The sequence below is a fragment of the Galleria mellonella genome, unplaced genomic scaffold, assembly GCF_026898425.1.
Source record: "Galleria mellonella isolate WM207_F2 unplaced genomic scaffold, CSIRO_AGI_GalMel_v1 utg261, whole genome shotgun sequence".
Lineage (NCBI taxonomy): Eukaryota > Metazoa > Arthropoda > Insecta > Lepidoptera > Pyralidae > Galleria > Galleria mellonella.
The window spans coordinates 332705-348655 of record NW_026442057.1 but is presented as its reverse complement, the minus strand read 5'-3'; the positions used below and the strand labels follow the sequence as shown (position 1 = coordinate 348655).

At 32.3% G+C, this 15951-nt stretch overlaps 1 protein-coding gene across 1 annotated transcript in view; it reads right to left on the bottom strand.

Annotated features, from left to right (window-relative positions):
* LOC113521053 (microtubule-associated serine/threonine-protein kinase 3) overlaps positions 1 to 11209 on the bottom strand; it is a 94766-nt gene extending 83557 nt beyond the window's left edge. Inside the window, exon 1 of the mRNA XM_052895031.1 lies at positions 10799 to 11209. Coding sequence (XP_052750991.1) covers positions 10799 to 10928 — 130 coding nt within the window. The 5' untranslated portion in view covers positions 10929 to 11209. The remainder of the gene's footprint in view (positions 1 to 10798) is intronic.
* Positions 11210 to 15951: the final 4742 nt, after the last annotated feature.

Sequence of the window (15951 nt, the reverse complement as noted above, 5' to 3'; positions counted from 1 at the left end):
CGTATCAAATGTCCCAACATTTTTCCCCTTCTGTCCTCAATAGTTCTAATAATTTGTCTCTTTTCCTTAACCCTTAAGCAGGACCTTCTCATTGATAATTCGATCCCGCCAGCTAATTTTCTCCATCCTTCTCCAGTATCACAATTCAAAGGCTCTAAGTTTATTCATTTCCTTCTGAGTTAATGTCCACATCACACATCCATACAAAACTTCAGATATAGGTTTTGTTAAGCCGCTTTCTAATATCTTTTGTTATCTTAGCCTGTAAAAGGTGTTTTATATAGGTAATCAATATAAAAAGTAGCCTATATGTTACCTATTAGTGTACGAAATTATATTGAAATAAAATTTAAAGGTAAATAAATTATGTCTTAGACATATTCTAAATTAAGAATTTCAATCTAATGTATCTACGAAACATTTACTCATTTCATCTTAAATAATAATGCTGAACATGAATAAAACATGACGCACAAACTTTATTAACACATCATTTTGATCCTTCGAGCCGGATTTAAGGCGATTATTGGAGAATCGAACAGACTCTTAACTGCCAAGGCCATTATCAATATTAAACTCTACTATTATATTAATTAATATCAAATTAACCTAATTTCTTACATTTTGTTATAATGTAGGTATACTGTGGCACCTGTTGCAATATTTATTTAGATCGAACAACCAAAACTGTACACTAAACATTCCAACACGGTTAACAATTCAAATTCAAATCATTTTTATTCAAATACACTTGTTTACAAGTACTTTTAAATCTTTTTTTTTTTTTAATCTACTAGAGGATTCAGAAGGTCGTTATCTGTTGAGAAGAGCTCGCAAGAAACTCAACTGGATCTTAGAAGTAGGAAACCCAATGAAACAAACCACTTGTAGATAGCATATAAAGATAAAACATACATCAGCAAGTCTACTCTTGAATCTACTATCAATATCAATCCAATCTATTGCCAATGACAATTTTATACTCCACTCATGGAGCAACAGTTAGGAATTAGGTTATAATTGGGATCGGTTTACAATACTTTGCATTGGTATGTTACACTAACATGCATCTATCAGAACAATATGGAACCATTATGTCGCTAGTATTACAATTCGAGACTGCGAAACGTCTCAATTTCAATATCGATTTATTGGAATTTATTCGAGAGTAACCCCACAGGTTCCCAAGATCATCCATCAGGAACGCAACTGTGAAAATGACATTCAATTTAGTACAGTAGTTTTTGCGTAATGCCGAAACAAACATACAAACAAATAGACATTTCTAAAAAATATTGCATTGGAATCTATTGTTTTATTTTTTAAACCTCATATAAATTTTTCTTAAATATTCCCTATGTAGAATTATAGTCGGTAATTTTATTATATTAGTAGGATAGACTGGATTCAAAGACAATGTCCTAATAGTTTCCAGGTTGAAGTGGAGATGGGCAGGCCACATGAGCAGACGTGAGAATGGATGTTGGAGCTGTAAAATCGCAGAGTGAAGACCAAGAATTGGCCGGAGGAACATGGGGAGACAACCCATACGCTGGTCCCACGATATAAGTAGAACGGTAGGCAGGACCTGGATGCGCATGGCGAAGGATCCGGTCGTCTGGCGGAATTATGAAGAGGCGTATACCCAACAAAGAATGAATCTGGGCTAAAATAGAAAAACAGTAAAATAAGAGCGTCTTAAGTGACTATAGCTGCTATTTAATACAGTTTTTAAATAAATTCCAAAACACATATTGTAACAAAGCGTTACATTTTTAATTTTTATATTATTTATTTAATTTATATATATATATATAATTTTTAAAAAACAAAGTATAAATATTATATATATATATATATATATATATATATATATATATATATATATATATATATATATATATATATATATAATTTTATCTATAAATAACATAGATTCTTAATCTATTATAAATGACTGACTGAAAACACAATCATTAGTCTCAATTTAATAATCGATCTACTACCGTCATTAATAAAAGTGGAAAATATCTGAAAATGTAGGGTAGGTAGCTTAATGCGTTTGCTGAAGGAGTCACGGCCATTTTTAAAACTCTATGAAGACCATTGAGAGGTCGCGCGCACTAGCCGACAATAGAAAATTAATTATTTATAATTTTTTCTATATTCTTTCTACCATCGTACGGCTCGCCATCGACAGGGAGTTCATCCTCATGTCCTACAGTCTCAATGGTCGCGTACTGCGCGGTTTCAGAGATGTTTCCTCCCACGAACACTCAGGTTGTGGAATGAGCTCCCTGTCGAGGTTTTCCTAAGAGACTACAGCATGGGGTTCTTCAAAAGGGGGGTAAAGAGGTTTCTTCAGGGTCGGCAATGCACGCGTAATACCTCTGGTATTGCAGGTGTTCATAGGCTACGGTAACCACTTACCATCAGGTGGGCCGTATGCTTGTTTGCCACCTCAGTGGTATCAGTGGTGGTTTTTTTTTCAAAAATTTTATATACAGTTACTTTCTTACAAGAGTTAATAGTTTAATAAAAGTTTGCTTGGGTACCTCTGTCCCATTCGTGTTTCAACCGTGAAGCAGTTGTGTTTGCATAACTGTGTTTCGGTTTGAAGGGTGGGATATGGCGTGAATTTACTGGGTACAGAGGAATAACACCTGAGTCCTCAGGAATGGCAACGCATGGGGGGTATCATGGGCGAAACAGCATACTCTGTTATGTCCATGGTACTGCTCATGTCTATAGGCGACGGTTACCACTTTCCATCAGGTGGGCCGTCAGCTTGTTTGCCATTCTAAGTTTTATAAAAAAAAAAAAAAAAATTTAAAACCTTGTACTAAGTGGAATACGTTCCTGATTTAGGAAACAACAATAGAAATAGTAGATATACATACTCATATATACTACTATACTCATATGGAAGTAACACCTAGCGATTGACTTTTTTTTTCATACAACTTATAATGACAAACAAGCTGATGGCCCACCTGATTGAAAGTAATAACCGTTGCCTATAGACATGAGTAGTACCATGGACATAACAGAGTATATTGTTTTATTCATGACACCCCTCATGCGTGGGGGGAAAGGGACTGTTAACAATGGAGTTTGACAGCCCAATTGCTAGCAATATCAGGTCGACCTCCACAGGCTGCCCCGTAGAAACCATCGTGACTAATTTTTAAAATCAATTTTTAAAAGCAATAGGGCTGTCAAACTCCATTGCTAACAGTCCCTTTCCCCCCAGGTTTTTGGTCCCTTTCCTTTATTTTGGTATTGGACTGTTGGATGTTCCCATTATACAGTTGAGAAGGAACAATTATACGCCATACTACATCTGACTACCTACATTTGTATCAACGCGGGCAACCTCCAGTGTCTTTATTAAAACACCGCCAAATCTCGTTAACTGTTGACAAACACCTCCAAGGAGGTGGCTTATGTTCAGCAATGGACAATTAACGGCTGACATGATGATGATGATGATTCAACTACAAAAGAATATATTTTATTATAACAAAACCAATATGAAATCATGGTTTCAACAATAGAGAACAGGGCCGTATTTAGCTACTTCGCCTCTCCGAGCAAAAATCGCCTCTATTAAATAAATATGCTTAGGACTATAAACACCGATTACATTGCCGTTGTGGTGGTAACACTTGGCTTGTCGACATTTCGATGAACATGTTAGAATAAAAAAAAAGCAGGAGGCGAGCGTACCTTTACATTCTCGACCAAAATACATTCTATACGCGCCACGTTTGACGCTCAATTTTGGTGCTTCATTTTGCCTCTTTACGCAATTGAAGGACCAGCCCCCCCCCCTCCAGCTCTGACCCTGATAGCAAATTACTCGGAAGTCTTACCTTAATGGAATATTGATTTCCATTAATGAAGTAAACAGATACTGAGAACATTTAAACAGGTTACACACAGCGATGTTTTATTAATAACATTGTTTCACGTATAATTTATTTAAATTTTACAAAAATTCTCATTTCCCCCCTTAAGGAGAGGAGATGGCAACTAACCGGCCGGGGTTCAGGGCCCCAGGGAGAGAAACCAGCGTACAATGCGGGCAGAATCTAAGAGCACCGCTTTCTGCATCTTTCCCGGGAGTGAGCCGCTTCGGAATTAATTTATTTTATTATTATTATTTAAGCCCTTAAACATAAACCTTCCCCATAAGGATAAAGTTTAACCAATTGCCAACGACGCTTGGCAGGCGATTTGGTAACCGCAGTTAGGCTTTTACAGATGTTTTAAGAGGAACGCTTCTGCCCATTCCTCTACCATATGTATGCATGTAATATGTGATAGATAAACAAGCAAAACTTTAATTTTCTTTTACCTATCTCATAAAAAAAATAACCAAAACGATATATCTATTTCTATACGATATAATACCAAATACTTCTCGAATCGCTTATTCGTTAACGACCCGATATACATTACCAATAACAACATTAATCAGTAATTACAAAACAAGAACGTAAAAATAAAAACCATGTTTTTACTCCACCATTTAGTGTGTTAATTCCGAAACCAAGCCATAGAAGATTTAAACTTTGAAACTCAATAGAGAGAGAATAGGGGGAAAAGGGATTGTTAGTAATGGACACTGAGAACCCCATTGCTAGTAACATACCCAACCAGGTCGACCTCCTCGCGGTTCTCCCTGGAAACTATCATGGTTAATTCCTGATGAATTCATCATGATGGGCTAACTGGCCTGTTTTCATTCTCATCTATCTCCCTTCACTGGTGCTCCGCCAGCGTATACCATTAGTGCAGGCGGGGTTACCATACCATATTCACCAATCAAAAAAACAAATAAAGAGAGAATATTAAATTACCCTCCAAAAAGTGCAAATTAATATTAACCTGAATAGATTGTAAAATGCTGTGCAATACAAACGGGCAAAGCTAGTAATATAATTAATTATAATTGTTTATTCACATCAATAGAGGAAAATATGTCCATATCGTAAAACACAAAAAAAAAAACATGTATAATTAATATTATATAAATAATTGATTCAGAGGTACATACTGGTCTTCACCTTGACATTAACTACATAGGTATCATATGTTTACAATATTTATGTACATACACTATTACATCACTCCACTACTAGTGAGGGTGGCGCCCTCTGGTGAAGAATCATCAATATAATACTTAGTCAACCTGGCAGTCACAATGCCAAACGCCTATAACTGTGGGTAAAGGTATCCCTGATGATTTGACAAACCTAACCTTTAGACATTCCCTATGAGGCTGGCATAGTCACCCAGGTGTACTGAACCCTCAACAAAAGATAGAATAAAAAACTAAACAGAATATTGTATGAGTAATATTTTTGATATATTTACTATTAACTATATATTATATTAAGGAGTTAGTAATTATCGCTTGAGTGCTTAAAATTGATAGAAAGTGACCTCTGACTACTCTTCTAATGATATTTTTTTTAATTACAATAAAATATTAAATAATGAATATAATGAACACACGCAATGTATTTTATCTACTTATGTTCGTATTGATACCTGCTGCTGATTTTCACCATCGTACAACCCGCCATAAACTTAAATTTCATCCCAACCATCTGGACGAGTGGCGGTCCTCCACTGTGCGTTTTTCAAGGCACTATTTCCCACGCACAACAACTCTTTGGAATCAACTTACAGCGGCAGTATTTCCGAACCGATACGACAACATAACCTTCAAGAAAAGAGCATATTCCCTTTTAAAAGGCCGGCAGCACACCTGCAATGCCGTTGGTGTTGTGGGTGACCATGGACGGCGGTAGTCACTTACCATCAGGTGAGCCGCAAGCTCGTTTGCCCCTGTGTTGTAAAAAAATCTTTTTTTTTTTTTATTTTTTTTTTAAGGAATTTCGTAGCTAGCTTTTGACCACAACAGAATATAATTATATTGAGATATTTTTGCTCTTTTGAGGGCAAAGCAATAGACTTAGTTGTGGCTATTTTGTGTTACTGTGGCACAAGCATAAAGGGAAAAATTGTTACTTTTTTAATGCATTTTGTTAGATCATTTTTTTGTTTATGTATTCTTTTATCTTTTTTTACTGAGCATGTCTATCCATGTTTGTTGTTGTGTGTTGCAAGTAATGCATATAAATTATCTACCTTTTTTTTACCCACAACTTCATTCACATGACTGGTATATATTTTCTAACTGGAATAATAAGTAGCCTATATCCTATCCTAACCCATCTCATATAGTATACGTACACCAAATTTCATAGTGATTAGTTCAACTATTAAGGTGTTATAACAAACAAACTCACTTTCACATTTATAATATCAGTAACCAATGCACTGAGCATTAAGATAAGAATTGTTTACATGTTATGAAGTTTATGTTACAAAATTATTGTAATTGATAAGGTATTGAGTTATTGAGGACTTTAGCGTACACTTTATAAGATAACAGAAGATGGTAAACAATATGTATGTTGGTGTTTATAACTCTTGGTAGAACTTAAACTGTATTTAAGTCAAAATCATTGGCATGTTAAGCCTCTTCAGATTATATATATATGTAATATTTTTATGGACCCCCCCCCCTCGAATTTTGTCATTATAAAAGAACACATGATTTTAATAAATGTTATTTATTTCTAAGTTATAAAGAATAAATTGTAAATAAATTTAAACCATGTTTTACTACACCACTAATATTTAAACTTGAGGTTGCATGCTCTGCCTCAGTTGGTTGATTCTAGGCACAACTTTATTTAAGCGTTAATTTTTGTTCCAAAATTTATAATTTACTATATATAACATAAATAACATTATGCCCCCTTTGACATATTATTACACCCCCCTAGAGGATACATCCTCTGGTTGGAGATTTCTGCTGTATAGAGAGTGTTTCATCTATGAAACGGAATACTTTTCCTTAAAAAACATAGGGTATCCAGAAGTCAAGTATTGAATGCTCTAAATATAAGAAACTAGTTGTGAGCACATATTTATTATTTTTATAAAAAGAAAAAGCACATGTGTCAGTTGATAAGAACACATAGTACAAGCTCTGCTTAGTATAAAACTAAATAACACCATATCATATATCCCATGGTATTTATTATTTCATTATTATAACTCAAACTATTAAATAGTGCATACCAAATAAAACAATGATGAAAAAAAAAAACAAATAAAGCTTGTAACTAAAATATTGTCATAGTCGTAGAATACTGACGGATCTGACAAATATTACATATAAAAGATCCATCAGTATTCTATGACTATAAAACAGGGGGGAAGGGATCGTTAGTAATGCGGGCTACCAGTCCCTTTCACTGATTCATTCATCACAATGGGCTGACTGACCTGCCTTTTTTCATTATTCACCTATCACCCCTCACTGGTGCCCCGCCAGCGTATACCGTTAGCGCAAACGGGATTACCATTCCATTAATCATGCATTAAAAAAAATGGAAAACAATTTCAATCATATACATATAAGACAATTGTAACTGAAATATGTAATGATAAACAGAACTACTAAGCTTATCACCTGTCTACTTTCTAACCTGGTTATTTTATTGATAGTGAAACTTTGTTGACACCACAATTCATTGTATTACTACATACATAAAGATAATATAACATATATCTTCTTTTATCTAGTAAACACAGTTATGTAAAAATTTATCTTAATATTAACTCTTGAAACCTGCATGGGGTGTTGGCTGTTGTAATAATTACATAAATAATGAAAAATAGAGTGGATTTCATTTATTACGACCTTGGTTGTAGCGACCATTTGCCTATAGCGACGTTAAATCTAAGTCCTATGAATTTAAAGCATACTTTAGTACAAAATTCATGTGCATGTGGCAGATGTAACGACTGTTTTTTAGGAATCATTTGTAACAAATTCCTAGAAATCCCATGCAGATATTGCGACCGAAGTTGGCCGCTAAAGAGACACCAAGATTTCTTACTTTCACAAACATTTCTAACCTTTTGTTTACATCCACACAAATGGTCAGCAAGTATGGAGACCTTGACCTATTGTTTATAGATATCAGCTAGTAGGTGGGAAAGCATATACGTTTTGGAGTTGAATTAATGGTTCAGTTACAAAGTGATATTCTGAGTAGCAACTGAGTTTAGTAAACTCTTGGATAAGTATGACTGTCTCGACACACATTCACTTTTAAAGAAAAGAAATCATTTCTTAATTGAAAGATGGTGAAAACAATGCTGATTTGTGCGAAGAAAAAACTATACATGTGTATGTGTCTGTATCTCTTTACTTTTATCTGTAACGACTTACGGATACAACAATGTAAATAGAGTGGTCCTTTTATTGTCGTTATACCCAAAATCCACTGTAATAAGAAAATTAAACTATGTGAATGTAATAGTGGAAGTGTTTATTTGAAGGCAACAATGCCTGAAACTACCAGTTAGATTTGAAAGATTCTTTTTGCATTTAATAACTAAATTCTTAAGAAAAGTTATAGAGTGGCTACTAAACATTATGGTATAACCATGAAGCTGTAGGATACAACTAGTAAAAAATAAAATATGTATTTTACATATAAAAAGTTAAAAAAAAATATGTAGATTAAAATAATAAGTGAATAATACTTTTAAATTTAAATCAATCCATACCAATAAATGTGTTTGTTTTTTTAGTTTATTTATTTATTACCTCTTAGTTGCTTAATCAATTCCTATGAAATTTTAAATACATATATTATAGGAAATAGAGGATATAGCAGCTATTGTTATCCCAGTATAAACATATTACAGTTACAAAGACAAAGTCGCAAGTAAAAGCTAGTTAAAATCTTAAAGCATATTTTCAAGACGGCCATTATGGATATTGGGGCACCAAGGAGTAGTTTACTTTTTATTATTCTCAATTTGTGGTTACACCAAAGATTATAATGTCCATGTATTTTAGTTTAATGACAATCATTACTGAAAATAAAAATAAATGGTGAAAGTCAAGATTTGTGTGAATTTCTACAAGTGACATAGATAAGTATCCCAGACTACTGTATTTGTGTTTAAAATAAATGTACCTTACCCAATTTATTTTATTATTTTTTAAAAGAAACCCGTAATGGTTTTGTATAAGCAAACTTATTTTTTATTGCCAAATTTATTATAAACTATTTGAAACATTTTTTAATACCTGTACCCTTGGTGCGATTTTTTTTTAAACCAAATTCATAAAAAGAGATAGGTTGTATTTCAGCTAATAATTAACTGGGGAGAATATTATTTTATTATCAATTATATAAAGAATATGATATATAAAAAAAGATGATGAATTAAAAGAGTGCAACAGGTGTTCACCATATGTATGACACCTGATGGTGAAAAGATTTTTATATATCTGATGAAAACATGGATAATGATGATTTTCAAATATCAATCCAATTTGGATAAAGTTTATATAAACAAAGCTATAAGCCCCATAGAATGACTATCATTCTGATCTATAAATAGAGATAGGAAAAACAAAACAAAATCCCATACATGTAAAATATTAATTATATACTTTTTATTTTTTATATTTATAATAAGTTTACTACTGTAATCTTTTGGAGAAAACAATAAAGAGTATCTATTTTAATATTAATGTCTGAAAATACTCAATGTATTATTAAATTTTAGATTATGTGACTAGTTTTCTATCAAAATCATAATAAAAGTACATTTGAGAATGTTTACCCTACTACACTTGTCTAAAAATAATAAGTATGCCAGATACTGTAGGTTTCCACTGCATTTAAAATAGTTTTTATTGCTGTATTTTCTTTTGTTGTTTTTATTAAGTACTATAATATATTTATAGCAATCTTATCTTTAAGTAGGAATTTCAAAAATAGAATAGGTAGCCAGTAACAATCACCATGATTAAACTATTATTCAATCATATCAATGATACTCACTGTTTGTTTCCCACCTTAATTGTATAAAATAAAACCAATTATTATTATTATATCTACCTGTATTGCCATAGTAATAAATTAAAATTGACAAGACTGTTCAAATTTTATAGAATTTTTTTTAATTAACTGTTTTAATAAATTTATATATTAACTAATTGTTTGTCTTTGGTATGCATGAATTTCAAAAATAGAATAAATAATGAAATAGACCACTTCTATATAACATATCAAGATTAAATACATATCAGTTTTTAAGTTAAACCTTCAGGAATGTAACTGTGGAAACTAAATTCAATTTGTAGCAGTAATTTTTGGATGATGTCAACAGACAGATAAACAGACAATATTTATAAAATGATTGTTTTGTCTTATATATAAACATCAAACAGTTACAAATTTTATTATATTAGTAAGATTGGCCAATGAATTGATCATAAGTAATAACATACCTACTATCTAACTTGTTTACATATCATATGATTGATAAACTGTACAGAATAATAATTTGCACACACTAAAACATCTAATAATGACATAAATAATATTAAAAATAACTAAATATATTTTTGTGATATTAAAAAAAAAAACAACAATAAACAAATACCCTCAATATAGTAAAATATAAATTGATGTTACAGAACGAGGTGTCGGTACTTCTGAAACACAAACGAGTGGGTGACTTAATAGTTAACATAAATGTTCACTGTACATGACAATCGAACCAATATGCAGGGTTAGTTCATTCACGCCTTCGTAATAAAATTGACAGTCCATAAACCTTGAAAACAACGCGAGAGCGCGTTCCGATATACACCATAATATCATACAAATCTTTCTCTGACCTTCAGCGCTCCGGTTCAGCGATGATGGAACCTCAGCTGAGGAGAGGTCCTTCTGTTCGGCTTTCGGCGGATCACAGTCCGAATCATCGAAAACCAGCGTCCGAACCGACTGCGAACAGCGACGGTTCATAGCCACAATCACTGAACACACAATTGCACTGAGATATTCGCCATTTATCACGTTTCTATTTAAGAAGCGATCACAAAATGTTTACACCACAACAAATTAAATAAGTATATGTTTATAACTGATTAAAATTTATATTTTTATTGTTGTAGGTAAAGGCAATATTTTGCCATTGCAAGTAACGCGATACACGACTTGTGCACAAATTGTCAATCGAAAATGATCATATCCCACTCGCACACATCACAACACAAGTAGATAATCAGTCAAAAAGAGAAACAGAACAAACAAAGTCCCCACAGATGAGTAAGTAAAATATTGACTCCATACACGATCTTTCCTTAACCTATAATATAAGGGTTGTAAAACAAAGAAGAAATTACAGTTTTTATTCGATAAACAAAGATGTAACATATAAGTCAAAAACAACTACATCTCTTCTAGATAAGACAACATTAAACAGCAACAGATTATATCAATCAATCACAGACCAAATGAATTTTTTGTTCAGAGTGAGTATAATTTCTACAAGTTTATTAACCACTAAAACATTTGAACGACTATAGTAGTAAATTATATTTCTCGTTTGTAGGATACATATTCAAACACGCAACAAAATATATTTAATCGTATATGACTCAATCTATCGGTAAATGTCCACACCACTTATGCCTGGCAAGTTTATTTTGTCTTTAGGACAGAGGTAGACAGGGGGTAGTTACTTATTAGATAGAACCAATAACTCGCGAATAATTGCTAATTATTTAAAAATTGTATTTCCTTAGCAAAATTATTAACAGCTACTTAATCGTAAATAAAGTTTAATGCACTTTTCGAATAGAAAAGAAATAGTTCATGATGATAATTTTAGTTTCGCTCTACGGAGGCACTATTAACTATTGCATGTTAATTGCTTCTATCTAATGAATAATGAACTTGACAAAAACTAACAGTTATTATCGTGCATTTTTAGGGACTACAACTGTGTGCAGTCGTGTATTAATTTTTATATATTTTTAATAAATATGTATACATAAATATACATACAGTGACAAATAAATTAATTAACAAATAAAACGTATTTTTATAATACAAGTCATAGTGATATTTCTTAATTCAGTGTACAACAACAGTTGTAACTCATTTCTATCGTAGCATATACATATGTACGCTAGTAACTGTGCGAAAGGAACAGAAACAAATTAGCGATGGGCCAACTCGTATAGTTTTGAATTCGAGTAAACCGAATTGAAATGGTGGCTGATTCGAATCGCAGCTCGAATCAGCTCGCATTCACTTCGTATAGTCAATACTGCAGTTGAATATGAACTCAGTAGGTCGGTTACTTAACTCGCTTTAGATTTAAATCGTCGATAGCGCGAACTCGCGGGTTTCAATCAATTCGAATAAAATATACTAGTGTAACGTAGTAAACACTCAGAATTCATATTATCAATCTATTTTAGTTATAGAACAGTTTTGTTCTTTACTTTCGAGCTATTAATTTGAAAGAAAAATACAAAATACTAATATTTAAAATATAGGTTTTTATTTTTAACCGACTTCCAAAAAAGGAGCTGGTTCTCAATTCGACTAATATTGTATGTTTTTTTATTTGTTTGTTACGCGATTACTCCGTCAATTGTATTATTTTTTTGTCGGAAGGGGTATTATCTTGAGGTGGTCCCATTGTCACCATGTATATATATATATATATATATATATATATATATATATATATATATATAACGGATAGGAGAGAGAGAGAGAGAGAGAGAGAGAGAGAGAGAGAGCTGATGATGAAGTACAACTCCTTAACGGTTAGGTTTATATAGGAATTAAGGGATAATTCTATCGCAAAAAAGATTATGAAAATTCTTTTTTTGTCACCAAGTCAGAATCTGGATCCCATGAAAATTGAAGGAAATCCTAAAAATTTGTAATGTAAATATTAAAATATACTAAAAATGGAAAAATAAATAAATTTGAAATAAAATCAACAGACTTCAAAAAAAAAAAAAAAACGTAAAAAATACAAAAGTAAAAAATAACAAAATACAAATTTAATCCCAATCAAATAAATTTCATTTCATTTTATAAAAAATTTAAATAGTTATGTAATCACCTAAAAAAATACATAAAAGTTTAATACTTATATTTTTACTATTTATTTTAACATTAATTAATTAACTAAATATTAAAAAACGGAACAGTAACATTTCTAAAAAAAAAGCTCGTCGTCAGCCAATCATGAATCAATCGCCTTCTCTTCCTTTAACTTGCGCCTCATGTGATGTTACTATCTCATTCTGCTTCGCAGCTTGTTCGGTTGGTGTAGTTATGTCGAGTATTATACACCACACGCTATATTGGTATGCATAATAGGTACATACACATATAAGTAAATAATTATAATATATTAATAATTATATAATTCAAAATACTTGTACAACGCAAACAGTAAAGCATAGATAATTTACGAAAGTTCATTGTATGCGACAAATCTATGGATTGGTAACAGTAACTTGCTTTTCCAGTCATATAAAAATAATAAATATATTATTAGATTGACTTTGACTCCATAAATCTCACTCAACACTATTCTGTTAATTTATAATAAAAAGTGCCAAAATCTCAACTATCACCGCACCATGATATAGCGCGCGGAGTGTAACTGTAAAACACGCTGACAGAAATATCACGCACACGAGAGTCTTGCTCGTTGTATAATGTTTCTGTTGCGTCGCACGCACACAGCCACACAGCATTCACAGCAACTGAATCGAGTTGACGTTATGACGAACACAGTCGGCCGAGTTGCGTGCTACAGTGATCCGAGCGTAGATCGCATTCATATCACGGTTGTAACGTAGGTAGCGCCGTATTGGCTTTATACGAGTTGATTCGAATTGATAGAAAAGCTAGTTCGAATTGAGCCGGCGGCAATGCAGCTCGAGTAACTCGAGTTTTTTGATTCGAATCGCCCATCGCTAAAACAAATACGTCGTCCCACAGAACAAGTAATCACTACGTTATAAGAGTTTGCATTAATCTTAGATAATAATACAAAACATACCTATATTTATATAATATACATTATCTGATAATTATTTTAGTAAAAAATGTAAAACATAGACGATATAATAAGAAATCGCATATAATAAACTGATTAATCATACGTAATTTTAAGTAATATTCATGGGCGTATTTAAGGGGGGGGGGAGGGTACGAGTGGGCCGTGCATACCCTGGATGTTGATTATCTCTAGATGTTGTAAAAGCTTGCAATGATTCTAAAAGTACATAATGCGCCTTTTTTTTTGTGTCATTTACCTCGATATTAAGGGTTTTTTTTACAACTCAGAGGGCAAACAAGCATGCGGTTCACCTGATGGTAAGTGACTACCGCCGCCCATGATCACCCATAACACCAAAGGCATTGCAGGTGCGCTTTAAAAAGATATATTGCCGGCCTTTTAAAAAGACATATTATCTTTTCTTGAAGGTTATGATATTCGGAAATAGGCTGCTGGAAGTTGATTGTTGATGATGAGTGGTTGTGCGTGAAAGAAAATACCCTGAAAAACGCGCAGTGGAAGACCGCCACTCGTCCAGATAGTTGAAATAAAACTTTAGTTTGTGGCGGGTTGTACGGTGGTGAAAATCAGCAGCAGGTATCAATCCAAACAATTCCTCAGAGCACTCCTCATAATAAATTCGGTTGAAGATGCACACAGATGCAACATCTCTACGTAGTTTCAGTAGGTCAAGTCGGACAATAAGGCGCTGATCATCAATAATTCGAGTCGTCCAAGTTTGAATGCTGTATAACGGAAGGAGTTGTTACTGTGGCGCTCCTGTCCATAGGTGAGAACAATATTTTATATATAGCCTGACTTGAGTTTTATACAATTTCAATCGGTGTTCCGACGTAAAATACCGTCTCACTCTATTGAGCATTTCGAACTTTTTGGAAGCCATCTTAGCCTTTTTCTTTAGATGACCGCAAAATTGGACGTCGCTAGATATATCAATGCCAAGGACCCCTAGACTCGACTTATGATCAAAGGAAGAACCCAGAAAGCGAAGAGATACGACAAACGGCGTCTCATTTGCTGTGAAAGTGTAGATTTGTGTCTTCTTAGGGCTGAATCAAACAAGATTGTGTTCGCCCCAAGTCGAAACTTGATCGAGTGAAGTTTTGGTAGGGTGAAGGTATTTTGCAAAAACAAAACGGAGTAACGACAATAATAATAATAAAAAAAAATCTATTTCAAGCAAATTTGAAAAAGGATTAGATCTTAAATATTTATAGGTTATGTAGAATAGAACATGTATATTTGACAATATACTTATAGATATTTAAGAGAAATCAACTAAAGTGAGTAAAATGACCTCTTGCTAATATTAAAAAATATTAAAAGCTATGATTTTTTTTAAATATATTTTAATTGGAAAAAAAACACTGATTTCCTGCTGTGTGATTAAAATATTTTAGATAAAAAACAGGTTAAACAAAATTTCAATTTAAAATTCTTAAATTTATAAAATAATTAAAAATATATTATTTAAATTATCTAAATTCAATGGCCTTAAATGGAAAAAAGATATAAATTAATATTAAAAATTCCTTTTGATAATAAAAATTTTGTTATATGGTAATTGCAAAGAGTAAAAGAGATAAAAACATTATTTCTATTTCCTAATTCATTTTAATTATTTTTAATATTCTCTGTTTAGCGCCATCTATTGAGGTAATGAGTACATTAAAATGAAATTTGGAATTAAATGTTAGCAACTCCGTAGAATGTTGCCATTATTTTGTTGAAGGAAAAGACATATTTTACAATATTTTATTATATTTTAACATTAATTTGAACGTTTATTATATCTTTGTAAATTAAATAATAAAATGCATTAATGTCATTGTTCTTAAATTAAGAATTTTTAACTTTTATCAAGATTTTACTATGCCATCTATTGGCAACTTATGTCAAAATAAAGTTATTCCGTCAAAAGAACGGAAA